The 25,573-nt window shown below is 45.1% G+C and overlaps 1 protein-coding gene across 3 annotated transcripts in view; it reads left to right on the forward strand.

The window, feature by feature from the left end:
- LOC147061328 (tectonic-1-like) overlaps positions 1–25,573 on the forward strand; it is a 104,354-nt gene that overhangs the window by 64,698 nt on the left and 14,083 nt on the right. For all 3 annotated transcript variants that reach the window (XM_085934938.1, XM_085934946.1, XM_085934954.1), the window contains exons 7-9: positions 3,698–3,718; positions 8,148–8,282; positions 8,549–8,671. In XM_085934938.1, coding sequence (XP_085791064.1) covers positions 3,698–3,718; positions 8,148–8,282; positions 8,549–8,671 — 279 coding nt within the window. The remainder of the gene's footprint in view (positions 1–3,697; positions 3,719–8,147; positions 8,283–8,548; positions 8,672–25,573) is intronic.

Genomic DNA, 25,573 nt, shown 5'->3' on the forward strand with positions numbered 1-25,573 from the left:
TTATTTATGTTGTATAGATGAGCCATGTCCAAAGTCCAGCCCGCGGGCCAAATCCGGCCTCCGGTCAGATTTCATACGATTTCTTATAACATATTATTTATGGCCCGCCTGCACCGTCAAACTGAATTAAAAAAAATCATGAAACTTGAAACTGTAATTCCTCCTATTACTAAAAACTGGCAGCACCACCCCTCTCCTCTCATTTCTGCCATGGCGGCTGCAAAGAAAACGAGGAAAGTTGACATTTCAAGAGAAATGGAAATTACAATACTTCTTCACTGAAAATCAAGGCAATTGTGTTTGTCTAATTTGTAAAGAGATGGTTGTCTTGTTTAAAGATTTCAACCTAAAGAGACACTATCAGACTAAACATGTTTAACACATCGGACAAGTTAACAGGGAGTGACCGCGCTGATAAAGTGAAGCAGCTCCAAGCTGAACTGGCATCACAACAGCGACTCTTCAGGCGGGGCTGTGAGTCAAAAGTAAATATTACTAAAGCAAGCTACGAAGTGGCCATGTTAATACTGTTGATGTTATGAACCTGTAGACGTGACACAATTACTTGCTGAAAGATATTATAAACTAGAATTTGCAATTTCTGGAGAAATTGCGTGTGAAGGCGAAATGGTTGAATAACTTTTTGGAAAATTCAAAGTTTTGAATTGTTGTTAACTTGAAAGTTGTGGAATAGGTAGGCAAAAGATTAACAGTTGAAAGTTGGAACGGGTTGAATCAGTTAAAAAATGTATAAGTTAGAGCAAATGTTAAATCCCCATTGAGAATGAATGGGAATTTAAAAAAGAAATTGCGCCAAAATGTTTTGAAATTTGGGACGAAAAGAAATATACGGCTTCAAAAGTTTTACTTTCGGAGTTAAATGTTGAAACGGGTTGAATCGGACAAGAATTGTAGAAGTTAGAGCAAATGTTAAATCCCCATTGAGAATGAATGGGAATTAAAAAAAAAAATTGCGCCAAAAAGTTTTGAAATTTGGAACAAAACGAAATATATGGCTTAAAAAGTTTCACTTTCGGAGTTATATGTTGAAACGGGTTGAATCGGACAAAAATTGCGAAGGTTAGGGAAAATGTAGCCATTTGGGGCACTTTGTGTTGAAATAAGGTCACTTCCGGTCTATTTAGGGTCACTTCCGGTTTGCCTGAGGTCACTTCTGGTCTATTCGGGGTCACTTCCGGTTCATTTGGGGTCACTCCCGGTCTATTTAGGGTCACTTCCGATTTGCCTGAGGTCACTTCTGGTCTATTTAGGGTCACTTCCGGTTTGCCTAGGTCACTTCTGGTTCATTTGGGGTCACTTCCGGTTTGCCTGAGGTCACTTCCGGTCTATTTAGGGTCAGTTCCGGTCTATTAAGGGTCACTTCTGGTTTGCCTGAGGTCACTTCCGGTTCATTTGGGGTCACTTCCGGGTTACCTGGGGTCACTTCCGGTCCATTCAGGGTTCATTGGGGTCACTTCAGGGTCAATCCAAGATGGCCGCCACACTGGAAGTGGGGGTCAAGGGTTAAATTGTGGATGCATAGTGGAAGGGGTGAATATGGTAAGCATAAGTTGAACAAAGTGAATAAAGTTGGAATGGGTTGAATCGGTTGAAAACTGTAGAAATTAGAGTGGAAACAGGAAATTTTGGAAAATTTGGTTGAATTTCAAATTTAAAAAATGTGAAATTTTTGCTAAATGGGAAGGTGTGGAATAGGTAGGCAAAAGATGAACAGTTGAAAGTTGGAACGAGTTGAATCGGTTGATGTAGAAATTTTGCAGAATTTGGTTGAATTTCAAATTTGAAAAATGTGAAGTTTTTGTTAAGTGGCAAGGTGTGGAATAGGTAGGCAAAAGATGAACAGTTGAAAGTTGGAACGGGTTGAATCGGGTAAAGTATGTAGAAATTAGAAGTGAAAAACAAAATTTTGTTAAATTTTGTGCAAATTTTAAACTTGAAAACGTGAATTTTTTTAATTTGCCAAGTTTGGGAATGTTGTGGAGGAAGTGGAGGAGTATCTTGGGGTCTTGTTCACGAGTGAGGGTAGGATGGAGCGCGAGATCGACAGGCGGATCGGTGCAGCGTCGGCAGTAATGCGGACTCAGTACCGGTCCGTCGTGGTGAAGAGAGGGCTGAGCCAAATGGCAAAGCTCTCGATTTACCGGTCGATCTACGCTCCTACCCTCACCTATGGTCACGAGCTATGGGTCGTGACTGAAAGAACGAGATCCAGGATACAAGTGGCCGAAATGAGTTTCCTCCGCAGGGTGTCCGGGCTCTCCCTTAGAGATGAGGTGAGAAGCTCGGTCATTCGGGAGAGACTCGGAGTAGAGCCGCTGCTCCTCCACGTTGAGAGGAGCCAGATGAGGTGGCTCGGGCATCTCATCAGGATGCCTCCTGGACGCCTCCCTGGGGAGGTGTTCCGGGCATGTCCCACCGCTAGGAGACCCCGGGGACGACCCAGGACGCACTGGAGAGACTATGTCTCTCGGCTGGCCTGGGAACGCCTTGGGATCCCCCGGGATGAGCTGGATGAAGTGGCTGGCGAGAGGGAGGTCTGGGAGTCCCTCCTAAAGCTGCTGCCCCCGTGACCCGACCCCGGATAAGCGGAAGAAGATGGATGGATGGATAAAATAATACGACCGGCATAAAAACGATGGTATTATGGTGCCAAAGGAAAGGAGACCCAGGTGTGTCGCAAAAAACTTTACTGAACATACTCGGAAAACAAGGAGTAGAAAGAACACACACCACGGTCCCAACACACCCTTCAACAGCATGGACTACATTGCATACAATGGTGGAATTCTATGCAACTTTACTCACAGCGTCCTCATAACATCACGCCAACATGAGTAATGTTGTTTTGTTCACGTCATGAGGTGCAGGAGAGAATCTAGTCCATTTTTCAAAACAAAAACAATTTCAGACTCAGTTAAATAAAACAGAAATAATGCAAGTTATTCGTACTTTCTGGTGTGGTATCAAATGATCCACAGACCCGTCCTGGTCCGCGGCTCGGGAGTTGGAGACCACTGCCCTAAATAAACAGTGCGTGTTGTACGCGGTTGTCCTGCTTCATTTGTGTCAGGCTGGCTGCCGCACTAACGTGTTTCTCCGCAGTGATGCACATCGCTCAGAACCATGGAACAAAAAATTTTTTGAATCTGAATATTAGTTTTGACTTAAAAGATGTGTCCCTGTCCATTTTTAAAACTCATTTGACCCATTCTTATTCTTTGGCTTTCGACTGACTGTTATTGTTCCGTTACTGTATATTGATTTGTGCTTCAATTTACTGTTTTCACCGTCTTTGTGGTTATCCAATTTCTATATGAGAAGTGCTTTCCAAGATGTACTATAAAAATATATTTGTATTGCATGGAGCTTTGTGTAAAAATACATTGCATAAAAGATGTGACCACAATGAATTAAAGCACTAAAATCTAATCATCCTTTAATCCTACTTTAATCGTACCCTTAATCGTATGTACATGTATTGAGGTTTGTATCAATTTGTCTTTTATTGGAGAGCACATTCTCAAAAATTATGCCAAAATATAAAGATTTTCAGAAAAGGACAAATACTTTTTCGAGGTGCCGGTACTGCAAGTGCAATCTACAGCATTTTGGTGTGTGTACGTATGTAAGCATGTGAACAAGTGAGTAAAATGTCATTATTTATTTTGTTTTACAGGGAAGGAATGGAGGTGCCACTGTAAGTATGCCCTGTTTGTGTTCTTATGAAAAAAGTCACAAAATTGTGACTGCACAGTGATATATAATATTGCTATATTTGTCAATCAAGAAATTGACTAAACAAAGCAATTTTCAGATCATAAGCTTGTTTTACACAAATGCTAAAACTGTTGAATCACAGCCACAACAAAGACATGGCATTTATCTTTGCCTTTTCAAGGTTCCCACGTCCTGTAGCACAAAATTATTCACATATTTTTCACTACAGGGAAATATGTGGAAATGGAAATCCAGTAAAATATTTTGGAAAAGCTTAAGTAGCCCTTAAAAAAATTTTCACCTGCCACTGCTACTTTCTGCCTAAATGTTTTATCGGTTGCTGACTTCAGTGGGCATCATGATGAGAATTTTCTGCTTCAAGCCGGTGCATAGCCCGTCTCCTGGAATGCAGTGTTTCCTGTTAAATTTGATATGTGATTTTGTTCAGAAACAAGTATTTTCTCCAAAGAAGCACTCAGGCACACCTTGTCCATATACACTCAACCAATGACAGGTAGTGTGGCCCGACACTGACATCTGAACGTCGACAACCAGGCAAATGCTTGCGCCCCCAAGCCAGCATTAATTCATTAATCCACCCATCCATTAACTGTACTGCTTATCCCCTCGGGGGTCGCAGGCGTGCTAGAGCCTATCCCAGCAGTCATCGGGCAGTAGGCGGGGAACATCCTGAACTGGTTGCCAGCCACTTCTTAGATTTCTGTGATGTATAACTGTACAATGACAAACATTTACAAAAGTACATTTTATAAAATGTACGGTTGTATGCAAAAGTTTGTGCACTCCTAATCATTTTCAAGATTTTCTTTTATAAATCATTGATTATTCAGATCAGCAATTTCAATTGAATACAGTAGTCCCTCGCTACTTCGCGGTTCACCTATTGCGGCGTCGCTCTATCGCAGATTTTTTTTTAAACAAATATTGCAGATTGATTCGGTGTATTGCAGATTTTTTTCTTTTTTTAAGTCTGCCACACACACACACACACACACACACACACACACACACACACACACACACACATTCACAGCATCTGATTCCCGTTTGCCTGATCCACTGTGTAGCAAGATACCTGGCTGGTTTGTCTGCCTTGACACATGCACGCCTGCCACCTATTTCTTGTTTGCTTAATTCACTGTGTAGCTAGAGGACTTCACTTTTTGGACCGACCGTCTACCTGTCTTTCCAGGAGCTTGCTTGTTGTTCTGCCTCTTTCGTGAAGGCTGGCTGCCGCACTTCCTATGCTTGTCCACAGTGACGCACATTGCTCAGAGGCACCCTCAGAACTGGGAGGCAGAGGGAGTTACCATTTGTCTACTGTGCCGCAAGGATTGTTGCAACTACAAATGGCACAATTGCCAAGATTTGCACCAGCAAAGAACCGTGATTTTTATTTATTTATTTCATTATGAAACTAGAATTTGCAATTTCTGGAGAAATTGCGTGTGAAGGCGAAATTGCTTGAATAACTTTTTGGGGAATACTGCGGAATGATCTTGAATCTTCCGGTTGAAAGATATCACTTCGGGGTTTAGCTGAGGTCACTTCCGGTTTATTTAGGCCACTTCCGGTTTACCTGAGGTCACTTCCTGTTTATTCAGGTCACTTCCGGTTAAATTTAGGCCACTTCCGGTTTAGCTGAGGTCACTTCCGGTTTATTTGGGTCACTTTTGGTTGAATTTGGGCCACTTCCGGTTTAGCTGAGGTCACTTCTGGTTTATTTGGGTCACTTCTGGTTCAATTTTGGCCACTTCCGGTTTAGCTGAGGTCACTTCCGGTTTATTTGGGTCACTTCAGGTTCAATTTAGGCCACTTCCGGTTTATTAGCGTCACTTCCAGTTCTTTTTGGGTCACTTTCGGTTTGTCTGAGGTCACTTCCGGTTTGCCTTAGGTCACTTCCGGTTCATTGAGGGTCACTTCCAAATTACCTGGGGTCACTTCCGGTCCAATCATGGCACTTTAGGGTCAATCCAAGATGGCCGCCACATAGTGGAAGAGGGGGTCAAGGGGGTGAATATGGGAAGCATAAGGTGAATAAAGTTGGAATGGGTTGAAAAATGTGGAATTTAGAGGGAAAAAACGGAATTTTGGAGAATTTGGTGGAATATCTCATTTGAAAATGTGGAATTTATGGTAAATGGGAATTTGGGGAATAGGGAGGAATAATATGAAGAGTTGAAAGATGGAATGGGTTGAATCGGTTCAAAAATGTGTAATGTGTAACATATTTGATTACCCATGTTAGATTTGAGTAAATGAAAGATCAACATCAACGAAAATCTCACCAAACAAAACGCCAACATTGCATGGAGAGCTCGCCAAGTGAAAAAGCAAGGAAAAAGCCAAATGGATGATAACGCTACAATACACTAGATCTCTTCAGCGCACGTGCGGCGTTGTTGACATAAAGAACGAGGAATTTGATCGATGCATTTAATGATTTGGAGTGACACAGATGGTTTAATAATATTGTTTTAATCTGATAGTTATTTGAAATATACTTTATATATCGTTATATGGGTCTGTGGAATATTTAGAAATGCAACTTACAACGGGTCCGACATGAGCATATGCGGCGCATACGCGGCATTGTTTACATAATAAAGCACGATCGATGGATTTAATGAATTGGAGTGACACAGATGGTTTGATAAACGTGTTATTTATGTAATATTCACTTGAATAACTCTGAATGTTACGTCAGGCCCGTTCTCAGCTCCTTGTTTGTGTATATGTCACGTTTGCATACCGTATTGTTTAGCCTGTTGTTGCTGGTTCGTGTCTGTTTTTGGTGTTGGATTTTGAGAAATAAATTTGCCCCAAAAGTGCGACTTATACTCTGGTGCGACTTATATATGTTTTTTTCACTTTATTGTGCATTTTATGGCTGGTGCGACTTATACTCCGGAGTGACTTATAGTCCGAAAATTACGGTAATTATTAATGCAAACTCCCTGTGTGGAGTTTGCATGTTCTTCCCAGGCCTGCGTGGGTTTTTTCCGGGCACTCCAGTTTCCTCCCACTTCACAAAAACATGCTTGGTAGGCCGATTGAGCACTCCAAATCGACCCTAGGTGTGAGTGCGGATGTTTGTTCATTTCTGTGTGCCCTGCGATTGGCTGGCAACTGGTTCAGGGTGTCCCAATGACCGCTGGGATAGGCTGCAGCATGCCTGCGACCCCCAAAAGGGGACAAACTGGCAAAGACTGATTGGAATGATGGAGTTTAAATAGGGGCCGGTTATCGAGCAGTAGCGGGTGCAGGTGATTGAGCAGAGTGGAGGGGCATGGCTGTGAATGAGTGTAGTGGCGGATAGTTTCCGGCTGGGTGGCAGGTGGCACGTGACAGTGTTAGAAAGTCTTGTTTTTTTAGAAAATTATGTTTATAGGCAGCCGAAGGGGTTCTTTGTTACGTTAATTTACGTCTGTAAGGGTCTGTTTGCCATCCTTGACCATGAATGCTCCCCACACATCAAAGTCTGTTGACATTTTATGAAAAGAGAAGTAATACGCAGATGGCAATATTAAGCCATTTTGATGCTATGTGAATTGGATTGAAAATAAAATAAAGCAACCACTTATTCTACTACTACCACACTCTAATGAGGTGCTTCCGTAAACGTTCTCCTTTTCGAATCAAAAAACAATCCTAGCTATCCGCAACGCAGTCATAAAGATCAAACAGTCCGACTACTTATCAAACGTTTGGTCACGGAAATTAAAATCACTAGCACGAAGCATTATGTGCTATTTAGTTGAGTTTTGTAAGGTCAATTTTGCTTCCATTTAAAATACTACTTGAAAATGTATTTATGACCAAACCGCATGAGACAATTGTGTAGAATCGAGCTTTAGGTGTATACAGAACAGTGACCCAGAAAAAGGCAGAAAAATGACTGCATTTACAGGCTACGTAAAACAAGCTTGCAGATGGTACTGATTGACAAACCACTGGGACTATGTAATAATACACTGACACGAAAGCAGTGGTTCTTAAACTGGGTTCGGCAGAGCCTCCACTGCGGAGGTCCGAACACACCTGATTTATTGTGTCAGTGATGTGTGTGATGACACATATGTGAACTGGTCTCGCAAAGGCAACAGCACATTGATTTGCAGGTTTGTAGTTTGTTGTCAGTTCATGTATTGTGTTGGTTTTGTTCTTTGAACAAGGTAATTATCATGCACGGCTCATTTTGTGCACCAGTAAAATACACTTATGTCTTGAATTTGAAAAAAAAATAATACATTTTTCTTTAAAGAGGGGTTTGGTGAACGCGCATCTTAAAATAGTGGGGTTTGGTACCTCCAATGAGGTTAAGAACCACTGCACTAAAGCCCTAACAAGAAAATACATTGATTTACCTCTGAGTTATCGATTTTCAGGTTGTTCCTGTGGAGATGGCTTCACTGGTTTTGCAGTCTTTAGATGGCACTCAAAATGAAGTCATTATCGATGAAGAAGAAAACATGCAGCCCTCTCTCATTAATCAAAAAGTCTGCATAAATGTTGTGTTGAAGGTGAGTTTAATTCAACCTTTTGACTGAAATCAATGTTAATGTTGACTTGCTTTCACTTGTAAACCTTCATGGCACTCATCACACTTTAACACTGTTCTTTCATTCCCCTACTGAGGGCGCAGCATCAGGAGCAACTGGCGTTTCAGGACGCTTTTACCTTATCACAAGGGCTGTGGAACGAGCCCACAACCTTTATGTTGTGAGAGGACCTCTCTATGTTTGTTCGATGCAGCTCCAAAATCGACTTGTTTTTTTTGTTTTCTCAGGTTGCATATTTGGTGAAGTACAAAGCAGGCCAAATAGTCAATACTACAGTGCGTCTGTTGCTTGGGAATTTTCATATAACACCATTTACCCTGGAGCAGGAATTCTCTGTCAAATTCATTCAGGTATAATCTAAGATCCAATTGTTTTTTTGTCCTAAAAGACGTTTTTTGCAAAACGATGCACTTTCCAGATTGCAATCTTATTGACTTGATTTATAAATTATTTGCTTATCAGTAAATGGATTTGGAGTATTTACCATTTACTCCATTGTAATTGCTAGATTAAAGAATACACTCAAATACCGTATTGCCCCAAATATAAGACGATCCTGATTATAAGACGACCCCCTCTTTTTCAAAACTCAAGTTTGAAAAAAGACTTTGAACACCAAATTAAATTTTTATACAGAAAATAATGACATCTGAAACAAATGATTATAACAATAGATTCGAGAGAAAAAGCATGTTATTTTGCCTCATTCAAATCATGCAAAAACTGTGTATCACATCTTCATATCTGAACATTTAAATATGTAAACTAAAATGCAATCACATTTGTAAATGAATGGCTTCTGGATTTTGAAATGTAAATAAACCTGTTTCTGTTGGGGAGCCTGAGGACTGTATAGGGGGTTGGCTTGGATGGTTATGCTCTTTTCGGCCCCGGGTGTCGGTCAGAACACAGGATGGAAGACGTGGTTCAGTTTTGATTGCTTTACTGAATTATTGGCAAAAACGTAACAGGCACTGTGGCTCATAGGGGCATACAGGCAAACTGGCAAAAGGGTATAGGTTTGGTCGTAAGGATGTGAGAGCAGGTGTGTGTAGTGTACATGGGTGTGTTTGGGTGTGTGGATGGGATTCTTGTGTGTGTGATTCTTGTGTGAAGCGTATGAAGTGTGTGTGTTGTTTGTGGGGTGTGTGTGCGTGTGGTTCTGCTACAGACAGAAATACAGCACGTAAGTCAACGCTCAACTTCTGACGTCACACAACACTAGTAGACGGCACACATTACGTAACTTGTCAGGTCTAAGTATGATCAGACATTAAATCACACTCTGGAACAAAGAGGAGAAGACAACCGGGATAGGTTTACTCGCGAGGAGAACGATAGAGAAAGGAAGCTCAGTTACAATCTCCATCAAACATAAACAAACATTGAATATTATATATATGTAGATATAGATATATATCTATATCTACATATATGTATATATATATATCTGTGAGTATATATATACATATATGAGTATATATATATATATGGGTATGAGAGAGAGAGAGAGAGAGAGAGAGAGAGAGAGAGAGAGAGAGAGAGAGAGAGAGAGAGAGAGAGAGAGAGAGAGAGAGAGAGAGAGAGAGAGAGAGAGAGAGAGAGAGAGAGAGAGAGAGAGAGAGAGAGAGAGAGAGAGAGAGAGAGAGAGAGGAGAGAGAGAGAGAGAGAGAGAGAGAGAGAGAGAGAGAGAGAGAGAGAGAGAGAGAGAGAGAGAGAGAGAGAGAGAGAGAGAGAGAGAGAGAGGAGAGAGAGAGAGGAGGGAGGGAGGGAGGGAGGGAGGGAGGGAGGGAGGGAGGGAGGGAGGGAGAGAGGGAGAGAGGGAGAGAGAGAGAGAGAGAGAGAGGAGAGAGAGAGAGAGGAGAGAGAGAGAGAGAGGAGAGAGAGAGAGAGAAGAGAGAGAGAGAGAGAGAGAGAGAGAGAGAGGAGAGAGAGAGAGAGAGAGAGACTGTCAACCACGAGACTGTCAACCACTGTCAACCACTGCCCCAGCTATTGGCAAATAGGATGGGCAGATGGGGCTTATAGCCATCCAAGGCAACCCATCTAGGAGAAGGCCACTCCAATGTAAAACCGAAAACCCCAATGCCTAATGGGTGCACTCACCTGTGCTATGGCTACGGGAGTCAACCCCTAACGATAAAACTGTGGAGAAAACCTGCGTGAGGCAGTCACCAATAGAGGTGTTTTTGGCAGTCTTCTGCAACTCTCCTCTACAGAAGTTCGTTGTGCACTGCATTTCACTGGAATATGTAGGGAGGAGCCAAGGCAGTGAGGGTAGAGACTGTGCGCCACTTCCCTCACTATAATCTACTCCTTTGCACAGGCCCACTCCAGATACCCCACCCTCCACTTCAAACCCCCCTCCCACCACCACTCCAAAGTCCTGCGCCGATGGGAAGGGCAGTAGGTACAGGTCAGATGTGACTGGAAGTATCTAGCCCAACCCTGCACGTTGGGCGGCATGAGACATGTGGTCGCCGAGGAGTGGGATGGAACAGCGCTCCTCTCCGGCAGCCTCTCATGCGACCGAGCACCTCCTCCATGCTCACCCCGAATAGGGAAGTGCCTCGAAAAGGTGGCCTAAAAATGGTCTGTTCTGTTTAACCCGGGCAGCCTGCCGCAGTTGCCGGGTCATCCCTCTATGCAGTCAAAATTCTAATAAGAAAACCCACGTCAATCTCATCATTGCACCCTGGAACGTCCGCACACTTTTGGATGTGCGTGATGACTCTTGTCGCCCTCGACGAAGAACAGCACTGGTTGCCCATGAGATGTAGAGATATAACATAAATATTGCAGCTCTTGGGGAAACCCGCTTCCATGGAGAGGACTCTATAACAGAGGTGGGAGAAGGCTACACATTCTTCTGGATGGGACTTCCGGAAGGCTCCCGCCGTCTCCACAGTGTAGGTTTTGCTGTGCGATCAAGCCTACTTCAGAGGATCCCTGAATCTCAGTGAAAGACTGATGACCTGGCGGATTCCACTCACAAACAATCATTATGCCACCCTCATCAGTGCATATGCTCCAACACTGGATGCTAACCCTGAGTGCAAGGAACTCTTCTACACCTCCCTGCACACCGCCATGAATAAAACAGCTCCCACAGACAAGTTCATTCTACTCTGTGATTTCAATGCGAGAGTGGGCTCTGACGGTGTTTTATGGAAGGATGTGCTTGGGCAGCACGTAAACTCAATGCGAATGGTCTCCACCTCCTCACATTTTGGTCTGAGTATCGACTGGTGATCACAAACACCTTGTTCCAGCTGAAGAACAAGTTCAAGACCTCCTGGCAACATCCTCGCTTCAAACACTGGCATCTCCTGGATTACATCATTGTCCGCCAAGCTAGCAGGAGAGGTGCAAGTCACCAGAGCCATGCGTGGAGCTGACTGCTGGACAGATCACCGTCTAATCAGAGCCAAACTCATCCTGGAACTCTGTCCTCCTCTCAGGAAAACACCACCCTTCAGGCGGCTCAGCTGTGATGCACTGAGGTCCACGCACTCAGTCAACCTTCTCAGGGAACAGATTGCTCTCCTCGCTCACTCACCACAGTCCCTACAGCGTGCGCTAAATGTGGTCGCCTCCTTGTACAGCGCAATTGGTCTTCAAATTAATATCAAGAAAACACAGATAGTTGTGCAAGAGTCTACCCCTCAAACCTGTGCACCCACTTACACCCTCGATGATCATCCCCTTATCATCATCCCACACTTCACCTACCTAGACAGTATTCTGTCCCCCTCCTGCAACATCGATGACGACATTCAGGTCTGCATCAGCCTGGCCTCCACTGCCTTTAGCAGGCTTAGCTCCAGGGTCTTCCAGAATAGGAGTCTTACTATCTCCACCAAAGCAGCTGTGTAAAAGGCAGTATGTCTGTCTACACTGCTATATGGCTCGGAAACCTGGACACCCTACCAGAGGCACATACGAACCCTGGAGGCCTTCCACATTCGCTGCCTGCAAAGGATCCTGAGTGTGTCTTGGGAAGACTATGTTGAGATCTTCGACCGGACCCACACATTCAGCATTGCCCTGCTCCTTGCGCAGAAACATCTACGTTGGGTAGGTCATGTGATCCGTATGCCGACCCACCGCCTCCCTACGCAGATCCTCTATGGCCAGCTTTTGGGTGGTCAGAGATCTGCAGGGGGCCAGAAAAAGAGCTACAAGGATCACCTCAAAACCCTCCTGAAGAAGTGTGACATTACACCTACAGCACTCGAGTCCCTGGCTGCTGTTTGCCACACCTGGAGTTCCACCTGCCACCAGGGTATTACTCACCTTCAGGATCAGGCCACAGAGAGGAGTATACAACGCCGTGCACAGAGGCATAAATCAGAGCCAACACGCTCCAGTACCATATACTCCTGTCCCCTCATGTGGCAAGACCTGCAGATCACGCATCAGCCTGCATAGCCACATGGCTATGCACCGCCGCAAAACACCTATAACTGTCCACACTTTTAATCTGGAGCAACGTCATCATCGAAATCAATGGACTGCCAAGAGAAGAGAGAGAGGATGTTGATTGTGATGCAGGAGGTCCTGTTGTATGGGTGGACCGTTCAAACCTGCAGTAAAGCTTGTTTAGCTGGTTTGCAAGCCTTGTGTTCTCCACAGGACAAGGGGTTGGTTTCTTGAAGCCCGTGATGCTCTGCACGCCTTTCCACACTGTTGCGGGATGAGGAGTAGCAGAGACGTGTCTCTCCAGGTTCTCCCCATAGCTCCTCTTAGCTTTCCTGATCTCTCGGGTCAGTGTGTTCCTGCCCTGCCTGAACAGGTCACGGTCCCCACTCCTGTAGGCCTCCTCCTTGGCTTTGCGCAGCATGCTGAAGTTTTGATAGAACTTTATTCATCCCACAGCGGGGAAATCCACTTGTCACAGCAGCGCACATGAGTGCAAGAATAATACGAGTGCAAGAATAAAACAAGTGCCAACCTTTCAAAAAAGGGTAAATAATAGATAAGGACGAACACACGAGCCGCTAGTAGAGACGAAACACATTAATTTTATCAGGTGGCATGCACGTTATAAAGTCTGCCAACAGAGGGAATGAAGGACCTGCCGAACCGTTCCTTCCTACACCAAGGGTGCAAAAGTCTGTCGCTAAAGGATCTGCTCAGGGACCGCACAATCTCATGCATGGGGGGGAGAGGTGTTGTCCATGATGGATTTAAGCTTAGGCTCAGGTTGAACAGGTACATGACCACACCACTCAGCTGGTCAGCACAGTCCCTGAGCAGTCTCGGCCAGATGCCGTCTGAGCCCGGGGCCTTCCCTGCCTTGATCTTTCTGAGGTGACTCCTCACCTGAAGATCCGTAAAGGAGAGGGGGGTGTTGGAAGACCGGGGTGATGGAGTGGAGATAGAAGAGTGACTCCGGGCGGTTAGAGGGGGTTGGTGATCTGGCCGGGGCGGCTGGAGTGTCGAAGGTGGCAGAATGAGGTGCGGAGCGAGGTGAAGGGGCATGGGGGAGGCGGAATCAAACCTGTTGAAAAACAGATTGAGTTCATCCGCCCAGTCCTTGTCCCCATCAGCTGGTTTCCGATCAACCACTTTACCATGGGCCGAGATGGACTGCAGACCCCTCCAGACGTTTCTGGCGTTGTTAAGCCCCATTTGCTTCTCCAGTCTCCTCCCGTAGTTCTCCTTCCCCGGCCTGATCTTCAGCCGGAGTTCCTTCTGGACTCTACGCAGCTCCACCACATCCCCCGAACCAAAGGCTCTCTTCTTCCCATTAAGCAGAGCCTTTATCTCAGACGACACTCAGGGTTTGTTATTGGGAAAACACCGGACCAACGTGGAGGGCACAGTGATCTCCACACAGAAATCTATGTAGTCCATAACGCAGTGGGTCACGCTGTCAATGTCTCTTCCATGGGGGCCACAGAGCGCTTCCCAGTCTGCACTCTCAAAGCAGTCTCTGAGTCTGGCAGTGGATTCCTCAGACGACAACATCACAGACCTCCTCTCAGCTGCACGCTGTTTAACCACCGGGGTATAGTCTGCGACCAGATGGACAAGGTTGTAATCTGAGCGACCAAGTGGGGGGAGGGGGGAAGAGGTGTATGCATCCTTGACATTAGCATACAACAGGTCCAAAGTTCTATTGTTTCTGGTGGGGATGTCAACGTATTGCGTAAAGGTGGAGAGGGAAGAGGCCAGGGAAGCATGATTGAAGTCCCCAGAGATGAGGAGGAGAGATTTGGGGTGCTGGCTTTGAAGCCTAGAAATGATAGTGTGGATCCGGTTCGTAGCAGTGACAGTCGAATGGGATGTACACAGTTATAGCAATAACACGTGAAAACTCCCTCGGGAGGTAATATGGTCGCATGCTAACCACCAACAGCTCCAAGTCACTGGAGCAGAGTCGCTCCTTAACGCTGACGTGTCCAGGATGGCACCATCTATCGTTCCGTCGCACTCCTGTCAGCCCGCCCCACTTGAAAACCGTCTAGGGAGAAGTGTGAGTCAGGCGAGAGATCGTTCAGTCTCGGCGCGTGCAAATGACGTCGTCCACTCTTGCATTGCGGGGCTACAGACTGCACACCCAGATGCTGTAGGTGTACATGTTATTGTGAATGGGGACTTTAATCACATAAATGTGGGAAAGATGCTGACGGACTTTACCCAGTATGTCACATGTAAAACAAGGGAGGAAAAAATATTAGACAAATTCTATGCCAATGTGAAAGGAGCTTACACATTCACAGCTCTCCTGCCACTAGGGGCATCAGACCACAACATGGTCTGGATGGAACCAGCATACATCCCAATAATAAAGAGGTTGCCTGTCACCACCAGAAGTGTCCAGCAATGGTCAGAGGATGTGGAGGAGGAGCTGAGGCCGTGCTTTGAGACCACCGACTGGGGGATGTTTCAGAGAGTCCACGGGGAAGACATAGATGGTCTTGTAGACTGTGTCACGGACTACATCAAGTTCTACGAGGATAGCATCGTCCCCATTAATGAGGTGCGGTGCTTTCCTAACAACAAGCCATGGGTAAATGGCAACATCAAGGCCCTCTTGACGAGGAAGAGGAGGCTGTTTAAAGCAGGGGACACTGAGTGAGCCAAGGCCGCTCAAACGGAGGTGAAGAGGGAGCTGAGAGCAGCCAAAGACAGCTACAGGAGGAAACTGGAGGGAGGGCTGGTGCCCCACAGCTCTAAGGAGGTGTGGAAGGGCTTTAAGATGATCACTGGTTTCAAGCAGCCACATACGGTGGTGGAGGGAGCAGGCAGATGACCTGAACTGCTTTTTTAACAGGTTTGACCAACCTGTCCCCTGTCACCCCCCCTCCCTCTTTCCAATACATCCCACCCCAGGAAACTGTATCCCCCACTTCTCCAGACCCCCTCACACCCCAGCAGCAGTTGCTTTCCACCACCACCGGTTGGAAACAGGGAGCATGCTCCACACCAAGAGACGCCCACAGTTTAATAACATCTGAGCAGGTGAGGAAGCAGTTCTCCAGAGTGAACATGCACAAGGCCAGAGGACCAGATAACATCAACCCCGGGGTACTGAAGGGGTGTGCTGGAAAGCTAGCGGACACATTCCAGCATCTCTTCAGTCTATCTCTAAAACTGAGGAAGGTTCCACACCTCTGGAAGACCTCATGCATCGTCCTGGTGCCAAAGAATGGACGGCCCAACACTCCAAACAACTACAAACCGATTGCCCTAACATCTCAGTTCATGAAGATCTTGGAGAGGCTGGTGCTGCAACATCTTAAGCTCCAGGTGAAGGATTACCTAGACCCCCGGCAATTTGCATATCAAGAGTGCGGGGGTGGAAGATGCCGTCATCTACATGCTACACAGGGCCTACACACACCTGGAGAAGCCACAGAGCATGGTGAGGATCGTGTTCTTTGACTTCTCCAGCACATTTAATACCTTCAAGCCATCACTGCTGGCAGGCAAACTAGCAGTGATGTGTGTAGAAGACTCCCTGACAGCCTGGATCCACAACTACCTGACAGACAGACAACAGTACGTTAGACTGCAGGGCTGTCAGTCTGAGGTGGTGGTATGTAACACCGGTGCCCCCCAAGGAACTGTCCTGGCACTATTTCTCTTCACTGTCTACACCTCCGACTTCCAATTCAGCTCACACCAGTTCTCTGATGACTCCTCTATTGTGGGCTATCTCACAGACGACAGGGAAGAGGAGTACAAGGCCCCGGTGGAGAACTTTGTGAAGTGGTGCGACACCAACCACCTTCTGCTCAACATCACCAAAGCCAAGGAGTTGGTGGTGGATTTTAGGTGGGACCTCCGCCCCTATCACCACCAAGGGAGTGGAAGTTGAAAGAGTGGACTCTTACAGGTACCTGGGGGTACACTTTAACAACAAACTGGACTGGACCGACAACACCGAGGCTCTTATCAAGAAGGGGTACAGATGCCTGCGCTCCCGCACCACCAGACTCGCCAACAGCTTGATACTCCAAGCTGTCAGGATCCTGAATTCTCTCCCCCCTCCACCCTCGGCTGCATAACGTCCTGTTCTTTGGCGCTATATACTGGCTGTCTGCTGTATGCACGCTTGCTCCATTTTGCTCCTCTTGTTTATCTATTTATTTGTTTATTGTTTATTTATTTGGGTTATTTGCTTATTACTTATTCATTATTCATTTTTACTCTGTGCTATTTGCTTGTATGTGTTGTGTAATGTGTCTAGTCACCGTGGGACGGTGGGAAACGTAATTTTGATCTCTTTGTGTGTCTAAACGTGAAGAAATTGACAATAAAGCTGACTTTGACTTTAGTTTACATATTTAAATATTCATATATTAAGATGGGATAGAGTTTTTGCATTATTTGAATGAGGCAAAATAACATGCTTTTTCTCTCGAATATATTGTTATAATCATTTGTTTCAGATGTAATTATTTTCTGTATAAACATTTAATTTGGTGTTCAAAAAGTCTTTTTTCAAACTTGAGTCTTGAAAAACAGGGGGTCGTCTTATGATCAGGGTCGTCTTATATTCTGGCCAATACGGTATTTAAGTATTCACCATTAATTATTATACTATTTTTGTGTCAATGCATCATGCCAGTTTTGTTTGAGCTCCTTTCAGAAAAATGCGCTCTGGCTGCATAAAAATGGGGTTTTCACGTTTATATTTAGATATGACGTACAGTGGAATTCTGACTAATGGCTTGTTTTTGAATTGATGATTTTTATGCAGTACACTGATGTTTCTCGCAGGCATGGCAGAATGACTCATCTTTGACTTACCCCAAAAAGTATTGGAAGCTTTTTGTCTTTTTTAAGTTTACATCTAATTTTGTATGCAAACAAAGTTTCATTTTGTACAATGCCATGGATGATGATACACTGCCAATCTTTTTATGTCTCAGAATTATTCATCTATTAATCAATTCATGTGATTAATTCATTAATTACAGGACAATTTACATTTCTCAGCTTGTGAAACTGTACATTTTCTTGTGTCTTTTCTTTTTATTTTGGTCCACACTTAATGAAAACTTTGAGGCCTCAAGGTCTCAACTTCATTCCTTGATTAAAACAAAGGGTAATTTTTGCCCACTTCAGAACGTATCCTGTTTGCGGATGTGCAGTGCAGGCTAAATGGTGTTGAAGGCACTGAAGAAGTCAAAGAACATGACCCTCACAGTGTTCTCCGTCTGCTTCAGATGAGAGGGATCTGTGTTGCAAGTGGATGATGGCGTTTTCCACTCTGATGCCAGGCTGGTAGGCGAATTGCAGAGTTCAAAATTAGGCGTATGTATTGCAGGATGAGCCTCTACATCAGGGATGTCAAACTCATTTTTTTCGTGGGGCGCATTGTAGTCATAGCTTCTTTCGGAGGGTCATTATGAATGTCAACCCAAATAAATGTATGAGCACCTCATATTATATACAGTAAAAGCTACAAAACAAACTGACAAATAACTCGTTTTCAAATCAGACGAGTAAAAACTGGTCAAATATTAAAAAAAAGGTATGATTAAAAGTGAAGTCAATTTGCAATTCTAGTAATGACACGAATTTGATGCAGAATTTGTCTTCGTGGGCCACATAAAATGATGTGGCCGGCCGTATCTGGCCCCCAGGCCTTGGGTTTGACACCTGTGCTCTATATGGTCTTCATCAGATAAGAGGTCAGGCCCATAGGTCTGTGGTGATTAGGCTCCCTTGGGTGTGCAATCTTTGGCACTGGAACCACACAGAAAATCTTACACAGTTCAGGGACCCTTCCAGATTAAGGCTCAGGTTGAAAATATGGAGGACTACTTGACAGAGCTGGTCTGCACAGTCGCTGAGCAATCTGGCGCTGATTCCATCTGGACCTGCTGCCATCTTGATCTTTGTCTTTCTGAGCTGACATCTCACCGTTTTAGCAGTGTGTTGAGGTGGACGTGTTGCTGAGTTGCGGCAGGGGATGGGGGCGGTAAAGTGCAGATAGCTATGTTACTGCACCAGGAGCGAGGGGAGGCAGTCTAAGGTAGCTGGGGGGTCCAGACTCAAATCTATTGAAAAACAGTTTCAGGTCGTTAACCCATAACGGGTCAGCAGGAACGTGAGCTCATCAATTGTCCTCAAGGTGGCCAGAGCTTTTTTTCATGTTTCTCCAGACCTCTCGGACTTTGTTTTGTTGGAGCTGTTCTTCCATCTTCCTCCTAAAGCTTTCTTTGCCTTTCTAGAGCTTGTATTTCAGATTCTTCTGCACTCTTCTCACTTCCACCATATCTCCAGATAAGAAACCCCTCTTCTCATTCAGCAGGGCCTTGAGTTCTGGGATCATTCACTGATTGTCAAGTCAAGTTTATTTGTATAGCCCTAAATCACAAGCAGTCTCAAAGGGCTTCACATAGACAATCAATGGACAATTATTCTCAAAGCATCCCCTGATCTTGGGCTCCCAAAAGGGCAAGGAAAAACTCAAAAACCCCTACCAGGGGAAAAATGAGAAACCTTGAGAAGGGACCACAGATGGAAGGATCCCCCTTTCAGGATCACCAGGCTGCAATGGATGCAAAGAGGGCACATAAAATACATAATATGGAAATCAAAAAGTGGATGTCCAGGCCAAAGCGAAGAGCTGTCGGAGGTGCCTTCGATTGTCCTGGCAGTGTCCTCTACGAGGGTATTCCACTGCAGTTCCCTCATGCTGAATTGGTCCACAAGAATCTAGATAGCCGTCGTCAGCTTGGGTGTCACCTAACCACCTCCCCAGCCGGGGAGGGGTGGGGGGAGTGGGGTCGGGGAGAGGGAGAGGGAGCAAAAACAAACTCCAGCCGAATCGGTTACTACAGGTTAATTAAAGGCCATATCAAGGAAATACGTCTTTAAACGTGTCTTAAATGTTTCTACTGAGGTAGCAGTTCTAATATCCATTGGTAGGGCATTCCAGAGCTCTGGAGCCCGAATAGAAAATGCCCTAGCCCCTGCAATTTTCTTGGCCCTCGGTGTCACTAAGTCAAGTCAAGTCAAGTTTTTATATAGCCCTAAATCACAAGCAGTCTCAAAGGGCTCTGTCCTCTGCATTTAACCCATCCCCATGTGATTTTTGATCCATCCCCTGGGGGAGAGGGGAGCAGTGAGCAGCAGCAGCGCCGCGCTCGGGAATCATTTTTGGTGATCTAACCCCCCAATTTCAACCCTTAAAAGACTAGCGTTTTGCGAACGAAGGTTACGAGACGGAACATAAGAAACAACTAAGTCGATGAGACATGAAGGCGCTAAGCCATGCAATGATTTATAGGTTAATAGAAGAAACTTGAAGTCACATCTTAAATGGACCGGGAGCCAGTGTAAATTGGCTAATATTGGGGTAATGTGATCAAATTTTCTTGTCTGTGAGAGCAGCCTTGCAGCAGCATTTTGTACTAACTGTAGACTTTTGATGCTGGACTTGGGAAGACCAGAGAATAATGCATTACAGTAGTCCAGGCGCGACGTGATAAATGCATGTATGATAATTTCCGCATCACCGGTCGAGAGGATTGGGCGAATCTTAGCAATATTACGAAGGTGAAAAAATGCTATTCTGGTTATATTCTTAATGTGCTTTTGAAAGGAGAGCGTTTGGTCAAATATTACCCCGAGATTTGTTACAGTATCACTCTGAGTGATAGTACGGTTATCTAGAGTCAAAGTGGTTTCCTTAAATAAATGGTGATAACGGGCTGAACCAATTATCAACATCTCAGTTTTATCTGGGTTCAGACGAAGGAAGTTGAGAGACATCCATTGCTTGATCTCCGCAAGGCATGCCTCAAGATTACAAAAGTCACGCGGATCTGTCATTGATAATGGCATATATAATTGGGTGTCATCCGCGTAACATTGAAAACTAATATTATATTTACGTATTATGTCCCCAAGCGGAGTCATATAAATATTAAGTAGAATTGGTCCCTGTGGGACACCACACGTAACTTTATAGAGCTCAGAGGACGCATTGCCATGGACCACTCGGCGCGTCCTGTCTGATAGATACGAATGAAACCAGCCTAGTGCTGACCCCGAAATACCAACACAACCTTTAAGACGCTCTAATAAAATATTGAAGTCAACAGTGTCGAAGGCAGCACTAAGATCGAGTAGTAATAATACCGATGAAGTATTTGAATCCATAGCTAAGAGGAGATCATTAGTTACTTTAGCAAGTGCCGTCTCAGTGGGATGATTAGCTCTAAACCCAGACTGAAAATATTCATATCGATTATTAGCGACCATGTAATCAATTAGCTGCTGCGCTACTACTTTTTCAAGCAGTTTTGCTATGAATGGGAGATTTAAAACTGGCCTATAGTTACTGAGACAGTACAGGTCAAGATTTGGTCGCTTAAGTAGCGGTTTAATAATAGCGGTTTTAAAGGCTGTTGGCACTATCCCGGAGGAGACAGACAGATTAATTCTATTTAAAACGGACGGTCCTAAGATTTGAAATAATTCTTTAAATAGTTTGGTTGGAAGCGGGTCAAGTAAACATGTTGTTTGTTTAGCCGCACTAACTAATTGTGTAAGCCTTTCGAGGGACACGCTTTTAAAATTTGAAAGGGTTATTGCATGATCGTCGGCGCTGGTAATCCGCGGTCCCGACTGATCGATTAGAATGATCATCTTGATCTCATCCCTAATGGATTCAATCTTTCGAGCAAAGAATTTCATGAACTCGTCAGCCGAGTGAAAGGAGCTATCGGGGGTTGGCTGGCGTAGTGTTAGCTTTGCCACCGTATCAAATAGGTATTTATGATTGTTTTTATTAAAATTAATGACCTGCGAAAAATAACGAGTTTTTGCTAAGATAAGCACATCTTTATATTTCAGGAGGCTGTCGCGCCATGCCTGATGGAAAACCTCAAGTTTGGTTAAACGCCATTTGCGCTCATGCTTTCTACTTAATTGTTTAAGCGAACATGTTTCATCTGTGAACCACGGAGTAGGCAATCTACGGCAAGTTTTCAGACGTAGCGGCGCCACAGAATCAATGGCATTTAACAATGTAGCATTGAATTCATTTGTAAGATTATCAATAGAGCCGGTATATGAGGGCAATACGGCAGTTGCTGGTGGCAGTAGCCCAGATAGCGCAGTCGCAGTTAATATTTCGGCTGCTATAATTCTGATTGCTCTCTTGTCTTTGACTAAAAACTAAAATTTCAAATTTTATTAAGTAGTGATCAGACAAAACAGTAGTGTATGGCAGTACTATTATATTAGAGGTTGCCAGTCCTTGGGATAATACCAAATCTAAGGTATTACCATTCTTATGCGTTGCTACCTGTACGGCTTGCGTAAAACCAAACGCATCAATTAGAGTCTGAAACGCCGAAGTAAGTGGCTCTGACGGTAAATTCATGTGGACGTTAAAATCGTCCATGATTATTATATTATCCGCGTTTGTCACTACATCAGCCATGAATTCTGAAAATTCATCCAGGAAGCCAGCGTAAGCCCCAGGTGGACGGTAAATAACAGATAAAATGACGGTAAAGCGGTGGATCGGACAGTGAGAACTTCAAATGTTTTAAATATGTTAATCGAACAAGGCGTAAATCTAAGATCGGAATTTGAGGTGAGGGCAACACCCCCACCCTTTTTACGAGGACGCACCACATGCGAGCTCACAAAATTTGGAGGCGAGGCCTCATTAAGCGCTAGCAGTTCATTAGGTTTTAACCAGGTCTCGCAAAGACCAAATATATTTAGATTATGTTCCGTGATGAGGTCATTAACGAGAACTGCTTTCGTATGAAGCGATCTAATATTCATAAAACCAAGTTTAAGTGTAATCGGTTGATCAGGGTTTGTATTTATCAAAGGATTTTTGAACGAAATGAAAGTAAGATTGTGTTCTCTAGGCCTGACATCACCTCTCAATTGTTTATTCGCGCGGTGGGACGATATGACCGTAGGAATTTGATAGTAAATATTTGGTACACACGTAATATTATCTGAAACAGGCACCATATCATCAGCTATAGCGGTCGGGGTGGAGCGATTGGATTTGTCTGCCACCTCAGTAGAAAGTGTGTTCATGTGTACTGTAGCACTATTCAAACTGTGACGCTCTAGTCTACACAAGGAGCTCTGTGCATGCTGGAAGTCTAGCCTAGCGCTAGTTAACTTTAACTTAACTGACTCCAAACCCATCCTGACAGGTGGCCTAGTCACCTGTGCTCCGGCCTGCTCTAAGGTGACCTGTCATGAGTGGCTCAAACAGTAATCTATATTCCTAGAAAGAGTGAAGGCGCCTTCACTGTTAGGATGAAGTCCGTCCTTCCTCAGCAGGTCGGGGCGGCCCCAGAAGGAGGACCAGTTATCTATGAAATACAGTCCCTGCTTTTTACAGAACCCAGCCATCCAACGATTAAGGGAGACTAATCTACTAAACCTCTCATCAGAGCCTCTCCCAGGCAGGGGGCCAGAGACAAATACTCGATGCCGACTCATCTTTCTGGCGAGATCACAAGTCCTCGCTATGTTTCTCTTTGTGATCTCAAATTGCCTCATCCTAACATTGCCGCCGACGTGTATCACTATATCAGAGTAGCTAGTGTTGTTGGAACTACGCTGACTAGTCCTATTGCGAGTCAGCTCCCTAAGATTAGCTTCTATGTCGAGTGCTCTGCCCCCAGGAATACACATTACCGTGGCTGGCTTTTTAATAGGTTATTTCGAGTAATGGAGTCACCTATGACCAAGGTGCGAGGGCCAGTAGACCGAGATGACTTTGGACGGCTATGCGTCTTACCTGGCTCATCACAATTAGCAAGCCGCTTGGGGCTAATGCTAACGGGGCTAGCGGGCTGACTACAGTCCGCGACTGTGTCCGCCACATCTACTGTTATCGCACTATTCTGCTCTAACTGGCGGACACGTCCCTCTAGCAGGGACAACCTCTCTAACAGAAGGGTGCAGTTGGTGCACGAAGCAGTACAAACCTCTTGTTCCGCAGCCATACTTACGTGTCCGATGATCGACGGTAGACAAACGGCCACCACAGTAGCACAGTCTGTGACACGGTTTGTTGTTGGAGAAGCACCGTACCTTCTTAGTTGGCACAGAAGTTGATATCGTCCGGGATGCAGTAGGTGAGGGCATCAATGTCCTCACCGTGAGGCCTTCAGAGTTCCTGCTAGTCTATGCATTTAAAACAGTCTTTCAAAACCTCACTGCAGTCCTCAGACTACCAAAAAGGTGATAAGGCTACCTTTTTGGTTGGGGGGGTTCCTCTTAACCATAGGGGGATGTAGATCAGGTGAAGAAGACCAGGCCAACCTGCTGGAGGGGTGATGTTGCTGTAAGCCTCCTTTATGATGGCAAGCAACAAGTCCAGAGTTTTATTGTCCCTGTGTGACAGTCAACATACTGGGTGAAGTTAGGGAGAGTGGAGGGAAGTGAGGCATGGTTGAAATCACTAGAGATAATGATGAGGGACTGTGGATGTAACTGGGAGACGGTGGTGTGATTTTCCTCACAGGCTGCCGTAGCGTTGGCCAAGGATGGGATGTAAACAGTAAGCACAATAACGTGAAAACTCCCTGGCCAAGTGGTATGGCCGAACACTAACCTCTCGCAGTTCATTGTCTATGTTACAACGCTGCTCTTTCACAGTGATGTGTCCTGGTTGACACCATCTCTCTTTGATGTTCATCGCCAGTCCTTCACCTTTCTACTTACCAGTTTCCCTTGTGCTCTGATCCACTCTCACCAGTCGAAAGCCATCCAAATTTATGATGTAGTCTGGTGTGGTCCGTGAGACAAGTCACAGGACGCTGCTCTGCTGGTACCATCAGCTCTTCCATCTTGTAGAGCAAAGATCATACGTTATCAATGACAATGCTTGGTGCTTCACTTCAGCTCTGCAGCACCTTCTTTGATTCAAGATTCAAGAAGAATTTATTCGCCATGTTTGAGCGTGCTAAACAAGGAATTTGACTTTGTTACATCACAGTCTCTGTTCAACATTTAGGTGACTAACAACACTCAGGACATGTGGAAATGACAATATTCTCAGCCATCCCCTGATCTTAAACTCCCATGAGGACAAGGAATAACTCAAATCTCCGACTAGGGGAAGTGAGAAATCTTGAGAAGAGACCACAGATGGGAGGGTCCTACTTCCAGGATGACCAGGCTGCAATGGATGCAGAGAAGACACATAGTGCAAACAGTGTAGACAATCCAAAAAGGTGTGGAGAGCAGGATGTTATAGCACACCAATGAGACTCTAAGAGTGGTGTGAGTTTATCAGCGCAACAGCCTGGGGGAAGAAGCTGTCTCTGTGTCTGCTGGTTCTGGCGTACAGAGCTCTATGACGCCTTCCGGAGGGGAGTAGTTCAAACAGACTGTAACCTGGGTGAGAAGGCTCTGTAGAGATGTTGCTTGCGCATTTCCTGGTCCTGGACATGTCTTGGATAGATGGGAGGTTGATTCCAATGATCTTTTCCTGATTGTCCGTTGCAGTCTGTGCTTGTCATGTTTGGAGGCCGATCCAAACCAGACAGTGATGGAGGTGCAGAGGACAGACTGGATGATGGCAGTGTAGAAGGTCTTCAGCAGCTCCCGCGGCAGGTTGAACTTCTTGAGCAGTCTCAGGAAGTACAGCCTCTGCTGGGCCTTCTTCCTGACAGAGTCTATGTGGTCGGTCCATTTCAGGTCCCGTGAGATTATGGTACCCAGGAACTTGAAGGTGTCTGAGGAGAGTATGGTATTACTGTGGATCGTGAGGGGTGAAAGTGGTGAAGGAT

This window comes from Syngnathus leptorhynchus, chromosome 2 (assembly GCF_054491065.1).
Source record: "Syngnathus leptorhynchus isolate UIUO chromosome 2, UIUO_Slep, whole genome shotgun sequence".
Classification (NCBI taxonomy): Eukaryota; Metazoa; Chordata; class Actinopteri; order Syngnathiformes; family Syngnathidae; genus Syngnathus; species Syngnathus leptorhynchus.